This window comes from Aulonocara stuartgranti (assembly GCF_965226115.1).
Source record: "Aulonocara stuartgranti genome assembly, chromosome: 13".
NCBI classification, from domain to species: Eukaryota; Metazoa; Chordata; class Actinopteri; order Cichliformes; family Cichlidae; genus Aulonocara; species Aulonocara stuartgranti.
Genome location: NC_138949.1, coordinates 14,820,510 through 14,829,007, shown reverse-complemented (window position 1 = coordinate 14,829,007; position 8,498 = coordinate 14,820,510). Strand labels below are relative to the sequence as shown.

General features: G+C 38.2%; 1 protein-coding gene across 14 annotated transcripts in view; it reads left to right on the top strand.

The window, feature by feature from the left end:
• Positions 1-1,761: 1,761 nt before the first annotated feature.
• LOC309720212 (neurexin-1a-like) overlaps positions 1,762-8,498 on the top strand; it is a 256,636-nt gene continuing 249,899 nt past the window's right edge. For 13 of the 14 annotated variants that reach the window (XM_082556890.1, XM_082556887.1, XM_082556904.1 and 10 more), the window contains exons 1-2: positions 2,080-2,268; positions 3,513-4,872. In XM_082556890.1, coding sequence (XP_082413016.1) covers positions 4,161-4,872 — 712 coding nt within the window. In that variant the 5' untranslated portion in view covers positions 2,080-2,268; positions 3,513-4,160. Of the gene's footprint in view, positions 1,940-2,079; positions 2,269-3,512; positions 4,873-8,498 lie in introns of those variants that run through there. The other variant, XM_082556897.1, reaches the window with a different exon arrangement.

The window sequence follows — 8,498 nt, the reverse complement described above, 5'->3', positions numbered from 1 at the left end:
ATCTAGTTCCAAAATGTTTACTGGGATGTATGTAGTGGTAGCTTTATTGTAACGTATTTAAGACAGCTATAACTTTGAAAATGAATAGTAGTGTGCATATAAATAAAGACAATAATTTTTAAAAAAAAATAGCAATATATGACCAAAATGCTAAAAGCCATTGAAGTGGCTTTACCCACCAGTTATCTGCACCCCATCACCAGTCAGGCCCACTCGTATCCTTATACAACCTTAAACTTTTCAGTGTCTCAGATACACGTAAATGCTTTTGGGATTTTGGGGAAACAGTGCAAAAAAAAAAGTTTGATGCTTTCAAAGGAAGGTGGAAGGATAACAATGCAATTTCACACCTTTATTGCTTTTCACTTTGCTTTTGTGTGAGATTACCGGTCACATGAAACACCCAAGAAATGAATTAAAAGACTGATTGCACGAGAATTGCACCAGACACGAGGTTTGAAATTCTTGTGCGTGGCTTGCCTTGTGTCGAAAAAAAAAGAACATGCATCAGGCATGCTTGGTGCAGAATGCATTAGCAATGTCTACTCTTTAGGGTCACAAGGGCTATAGATTTAGCGGGCCGCCACCACAATCAGGAGTGCACATCTGCACTGAGCTCTTTGTATTTTCATACACGTCAACTCCTATGAAAAGGAGAGAAAAATACCCTCCAGTTAGGTGTAAATATATTACAACAACTCCTGCTGAGACAAGCATCAACAGAAAAATGTTATCATGTTTGTTCATCACATTCATAAGATGTAATTCTAAGCTATGCCTGACCTTTTCTTTACTGTTTTCTGCTACTGAGCAGGGGGTTTTTTTGTGGTTATTTTTTCATTTTTCAACTTTTATGTGCCTCACTGAGAACAACCTGTAGTGCTAGCATGCCTGTAATTTACACACCAGCAATTACACTCTGCTCTGTTGCCAGTGTCCAGCAGTATAGTGTTTTCAGTAGTTATTGTCAGGGAGGACATTCATCGTTAGAATTTTTGGTTTATTATATCAGCTTAACTGTCAAAACAGATATTTAGCTTTCACTCAGAGAACTCAAAAATAGTATGAAATGCTATTTCCATTACAATATAAAATACAGTAGACGACGTCACGTACAGTGGACTTTTAATATGTGGATTTTCTTCTTCCTGCTCCTTTTCACACATGGTTGTAGTGCTTTATTGATAGAAAGTGTGGTTGGTTTGTTTGATCTGTTGTACCAAGTGTGAAATAAATAAATAAATAAATTAAATAAATTAAATTAAATGAAATGAAATATACAGGCATAAAAAAGTGAATGTGAGCTACTTGATGAAATAGTTTGATAGGGTACATTGAATTGCTGCGTGATAAATGAGCATTAAACACCCCTGGATCCGGATTCAGTTTGATCTACTAATAACAACTAAAGTGACAGCCCCTGATTAGCCGTATTCACGATCTTTACGCTTGATCCGCAGCAATAATTCAATAAAAAAAATCGATTTTAAGATCAGCCTGTAAGCTACACACTCATATACACACGGTTAGTTTGCTTTAAAGACATCACTTCGTGTGTGTAAACCATCCTTGACCGCTTCTGCGCGTCGATTAATCAAGCGCATCTGTTTCACGAGGTTTAGCTCCAAAGTTGCGTGTGCCATAAATGTCCGTGGATGGATGCTTGTGTAGGCAGAGGCGCTGTCCACGGTACTGCATTCAGCCCCTCCCCGTTAGACATCACGAAGAGACACGTGATACTCTCTGTCTGTGGCTCCTGACAGTCGCTGGATAAGCTCAACAGGGAAACCAGATTGCACCTTCTCTTCCACAAAGATAACTGGATTTTCGCCCCGCGCTTCTTCCCACTAACCACATCGTGGGTTAGATTTTTTTTTTCTTTGTAGTTCTGTTGTGTTTTTATTAGCAGAAAATACATTTGGAGGACTGAATATTTAAGGTAATTTTTAAACCTGTGAGATTTTTTTTAGGAGTTAGAGTGAAAGTGGACCCGTCTTTCTCGCTCTCTCTCCTAACCCCCCCCCCTCTCTCTCTCTCTCCGCTCTCTCTCTCTCTCTGTCTCTCTGGCTGATGCTGCGATTCACTTGAAAGCAGATCTTGATGTGGAGGTTTCGCTAAAGAGGATTTGGAGCATTGGATTTCAAAGAGACAAAATATGGACAGTGCTGGTTTAAAGGAGCTCAGTCCGCGGCGCCTTGCATGAAATCGCGTTTCTTCTCTTGTGACAACTATTAAGGGTCCCGTAGAAGTAAAGGTGCACGCGCAAAGGTAATAATGGCGCCTCATATTGTTTACCGAAGAATTGTTGTAGTTGTGAGCGACTCGATAAAAATGCCGCATGGACATAAAATAACACACTTATTATAGTGAGCCCGTTGCAGCTGCCGTGCATGGCAAATGTCAGGATATGGGGCATGTTATTGATGAGATGATGACGGCGAAAAGGCAAAATATATCAGTTCAGACGAGGATTATGCTATCTAATAGTTTAAGCATGATCATTAACACGCCGTACTGATCTTCATCACAGTTTCAGTCTATTGATAAGATGCTCCAGTCTGTGGAAAGTGCAGGCAAGTAAATCAGATCTACAGCGGTGCAGCGGTTAGAGTGCAGTGGTTAGAGTGTCTTTCCCCCCCTTCATCTTCTTTACTTGAAATGCAAACTAATTGCGGACCTTTAGAATCGACTAACTATTTTTGTTTTCGTTTTATTGCATTATTCTGCTCCTTTTGGTATTTGAAGGAAAAGCGGGATCTGGCTCAAACTCCGTGTGAAAAATAGGGACAAAGCACATAGTATGAAGAGCATTTTCTGGGTTCTGACTGAGACCCAGTGGAAGCCCGGCTGGTATGACTTACACAGACCGACCATTGTGCATCAAATGACGCACTTTTTCCTCTTGTTAGGGCTTCAAATTAGAACTGGACAGGGGAGCCTATATCGGAATGCTGCTGATAAAACGATTGCAGAAGTTTTAACGCTTACAAGCAAAAGTAATACTCTCATTAAGAGAAAGAAAAAACGACGTAAGGCAGCTATTTTCTTATTTGCGTGACCGAGATTTTCTTTATAATTTGTTTTATTAATGCCGACCGCTGGGCGTGATTTCTTTCTATCTTTTTTTCTTTAGATCACAAATTATAATTTACTCGTATTTCTTTTTCTCTTTAGATTGCGTGACTATTTCATTATGAAAGGACTGCATTTTAACGAGAATATTACAGATATTGTTTTCCTACTTGGTCATTAAGATCAAATAATGTGTCTATTCTCTGATATTGTCAAGAGCTGCCGTTTGCTTCCTGGAAAGCCCTAGTGATCTTAATCTAATGACATAGCTTGTGTTTGTTGTAACAAAGGCCTCACTGGATATAAGTCCCTGACTAGCTGTGCTTTTTGCCTTATCACAGCATTAATACTGGTTTTTGATTAAGGCTTTGACCAAAGTGGATTTGGACATGGATACGGTGAAATACTGATGCTACATTAAATTTGCTTTTCTTTTGCAGAGAGCTTTGAGTCTGGGGACTGCCTTGACAGACAGACTGCTTCTTTTGCTGAGCTTATCAGCCAACGTGGCTCCATATGGCATTTTTTTCTCTTTGCTACAGAGAATGCAGGGTGAAAAGCCCTGAGCAAGGCTTCCAGTTACCCGCCAAAGAATGTTGGCATGAACATGAAGATTAAAGCTGCCATTTCAACTCAAGTGAAACCGTGCACACACTAACTGGCACCAGAAGGGACTGTTCCGTAATTACATAAATCAGACCGAGTGTGCCCAGTGGATATTTGAATCTCTGTCCCTTTGCTCTAAATAACCATGGCAGAGAGGACCTTTAAACAGTTCAAACTATTTTGGCGACAACAGTGAGAGGTTTGGCCAGTGGCCTGGACTGTATGAGGTAATGGTGTTTGCTCCAGGATACAAGTGTTGGCCAAGCCTGTTGATATGCAAACATATTAGAGTTGTAGCATTTAATCTTTTGTCTTACAATGCATCAGTTTACACTTGTATGTCCATGTAGACAGTCAGTTACATGCCAGTCTACTATCTCACAGTCAACCCAGCTTATTTTTTTCCCCTTAAGCTAAAGTCCTTATAAGTACATTGAATTCTGTAAGTCCTAACTTCAGCCCACATAATTTGAAATCAAACAATGATTTCACCAAAGCCACATGTTGCCCATATTATATGGGTTGGGCTGCTCATTTGTTGCTTTGTAGAAATAGGCACTTGTCTAGAATTTACAGGTGCTGAGGGTCAGTGGGCTAGATTTCCAGTGTGGAATGCATGTTGCGAAAGTGAAATGAGCTTCAACATGAAAACAAGGAGTTCCCATGGGCTGCTAGTTTACTTTGATGATGAGGGATTTTGTGACTTTCTAGAGCTCCTCATACTGAATGGTAAACTCAGCCTTCGATTCTCCATCTTCTGTGCGGAGCCTGCGACTGTTATATCTGACACAGCGGTCAATGACAGCCAATGGCACACAGTCACTATAAGGAGAAACTTTAAGAACACTACCCTAATGGTGGACAATGAGATAAAGTGGGTGGAGGTGAAGTCTAAAAGACGGGATATGACTGTTTTCAGCCATTTGTTTGTTGGTGGAATACCACCGGAATTACGATCTGTTGCACTACGTCTGACATCGGCTGCGGTCAAGGATCAGCTGCCTTTTACTGGATGGATAACAGACATAAAGGTCAACAACACGGAGTCTGTAATGATTAACAGTGAGGGTGTCTTAAATGACCTCTGTGGTACAGCCAACATGTGTCTAAATGGAGGAGTCTGCAGTTTAATTAACAACGAGCCAACGTGCGACTGTTCTCGGACAGGCTTCCAAGGAAAGGACTGCAGTGAAGGTAAGGCTTTGATTTAATCTGAATCATACATTCAGTACAAAGTGTCCAGTGTAGCCTTTACAGTCAACAGGAAGTTATTCATAATTTGGCTGTTTCAATTACTATCCTCCATAAAATTACGCATTCCCTTCCTCTATTTGGCTAAAGCCATATGTTTTCCTTAGTCGTATGATGTGTGCCATTGATCTGCAATACAGCTGTTTGGAAAGACTGAATCTCCTGCTAGGCCTCATTAGCAAAACATTCTGGTGTTCTTCATCCCCAAAGGTGTCTGCCATTCTTATCAAATAGGTCTTTAGGGATTGGTTGACCTATGAAAGATCTCCAATGACATACTTTTCAAATGGAAGAGCAGGGGTAATCATCTATGTGCCTGACTGAGTAAACAGGAATGACATCATTGAATGCATACAGTATAAATCTTTCCAGTGATGAGAGTATATTCGATCTAGTATCTAATCATTGTATCCATATGATTTTTTTGAGAAAACACAAAATAAAATTGCAAATGTAAAATAACTGAATTATGACCTTTAGCAGAACCATGTGCAAAATGTATTTATTAATACTAACTGCTAAAAAGTCAGCAGGATAATGAAGGTGAATAAAAAGGTTTTGAGAACGTGCAAACTGATAGACAAAGAGAACACAGGGTTCTTTGAGGTAGCGAGAATACTATCACTCTGTCTAGTCTGTAAGGAAAACGTATGAGTGTTCAGAGTATTTAGTGCAATGCTACCCTCAGGTTGGCAGCTTATTGTGATGCTGAGGGGGAGGATGCTTGCTGGTCAGTCAATGGGGGAGGGATTTTAACTGTTTTTAATGTTATTCGTCATGCTCAGTTAAATACAGATGAATCTGAACCTATTTTAACCTATTTTAAATACGGTAATGACACTCACGTCTAATTTACAGTAGATTTCATGAGATCATGTATCTTTATTCAGGCACATAAATCTTTTATTAACAATGAGCTTATTAAGGCACTACTGGAAAACTTACTACTGCCACATAAGATATTCTCATCAAATTGCAAACATAACATCTTCATATAGCACCATGCTTTGTGAACAATGTTTTATTTTTCCCTTTAATCGGGTCTTGTAGATGTTGTAGATGGTGTTAATTAAACAAGAAGTAGTATAGCCTTTCACTAACCACATGCACCGACACATTGAATAATTGCTGTAGTTCACTAACAGGCATTTAAGTGTAAATGTTATTTAGTCTACTTTAAATCCATGACAAGTAGTGTTGGCTGTGTTGCTGTGCTGCAGAAAGAAAATACAAATAGATCCACAATTAGAATGCGACAGTGAATATCTTGAAATATGTCATTATTGTTCCATTTTCTGCTTCTTTCAGAGCAGACAACAGTCTATAATCAAAATTCTTTGATTGTAACAGTGTCATTATGTATTGCTGTAATTTTAATTAATTTTTTTTTTTTTTTTTTTTTTGCAGTATTGTAAATTACATTTCAGTACATAGATAGATTTTTTTTTTTTATTTAAAAATGAATCCAAAAGAAGTATCTATTCAGGGAATCTCTCATTTGGGTTTATTAATGTGTCTTTGACCATTTTTCTTACTACTGCGCCAAAAAGAGCTGTGAATTCAAAATAGCTTTATTATTTCAGTTTCCCTAAGCTGACGAAAAGCTAGCGATTGTGTGCAGCCATATTTTTTTCTCATTTCATGCTGGATGCAGCCTGACAAAAGGCCCGTCTTGGGGAAAGCTGGGATTCTTTTATACAAAATGCATGGGCACTGATTAAATCTTAAAGTTATTATCTTATCACAGGATACAACTCTTTAACAAAAAAAGTAATACATTAGCAAATTAGAAATTACGTTCATAAATTTAGTTTAGCCTTGATACTATCTCTGAAGTTCAAATTTATTGGTATTTATTGGAAGAGTTGATTTATAAAACTCCCAACACACAACATTTGTAAGGCTAATGTATAATTTGCCAGATTTTTGGAATTTTGGGACTTGGAAGTTCTATACATGGAGACTTCAAATGCAGTATTTTAGAATCCCTGCAAAACAAATCATTAAATATCTTTAAAAACAAAAACAATGGTTTATATAAATTAAAAATGATGATGAACCCACTTCATTCTACCTTAAGGATTCATTTGTAATCTAACATTCCTTGATCTATGTGGTTAATTTACAGATTCATATTTCAGTGTTTAGGGATTAAATAATTACTTTAAAACTGTGTTTGATAATTTTATACAATACATCTATATTTTCTTTGTGTGTGTGTGTGTGTGTGTGTGTGTGTGTGTGAGTGAGTGTGTGAGTGTGTGTGTGTGTGTAAGTGTCTCATTAGTTGAGAATTCGGGGGAAGAGATTTTAATATGCACAGCAGGGTGGCTACTGGTGTTAATAGTTTTATACACATACAATAGCTACTTGTTTGTGTTGTTTATTTTTCTATGAGCTGCATGAGCGATGAGCAGCCATTATCGAAAGATGTTTGTGTATTAAGTATATCGCAGCAGTAGCAATCAGAGTGATTATAGTGACAAGTTGAAAGCTTCCTAATAATGAAAAATCCTTTAAAAATATGTTGTACATACAGCCATACAGGGGCTTTGATGGGGTGAACATAGTCTAGTAAGTGTGTCTGTATCTTAGGGGGAAGATATCTAAAGGAAAAATAAAAGCTGAAAGCAAAAACTCTTTGATTTGATAGATGGCTACTAATTTTCTAATTTTAATTGCAGAGCAGGGATAATAACAAATAACTTATTAAATTCACGAGTTGTCCTGAATGGAGAATTTGCTATTCCCTTCAATGTAATCCCTTTGAGCAGCTAATTCTGACCACTTGCTTGTACATCTCCGAGTCATGCTTGACCTCGCTCACTGTGTCAAAGTTGCAACACTGAAAAGTACATTTAATTTTAGGGAGAAAGAAGCAGATGTTTGAGCCAAAAGTTCTCCCTGAGATGTGTCAGCGTGCTGCAGCATAATCTAGGCAGTTATAGGCAGTCCTACCTTGGGTAGCAAATTTACAGCAAACAAAGAAACTGACAATTGTCTTTCAGTGGTCCTGACTTGATTCTCCTTTTGAGGACTTGGTGACTGAAGTCTTTTCCTTTGAAGACTGTCTTTATTTTATTCTGGACAATAACTTGTCAGCAGTGATGTTGGATACTGTTTGTTTGATATTTGCTCTCATTCATAGTTTGAGGTTCATGGTGAAATTGCAAATATACACTAACAAGCCCTTCCAGCAAGTGCTCTAAGCCAGAGCACTGGAAGCAGTGCATCATTGCACAAGGAGACAACCTTGAAGGGGATGGCAGAATATCACATTTGCTTTTTATAGGCAATGTCTCAAAACTTTATAACCCACAGTGTATATTCGTGCTGCAAGTTACTGAACTGAAGCCCTGAAGCTACAAGCACACACCGTTTATTACAAAGTATAGTTTATAATTTTATGATTATAACAATGACTTTAAAAGGGTTTTTTCAAGAGCAGATGCACAACATCATCAGGTAAATATATTGTCTATAGTGAATCCATTGATCTGGTACTATATAGTGGTGGCAACATCGAGGGTTACATGGAAGCCAGATACCAAGCCAGCCAGCCCATGGTT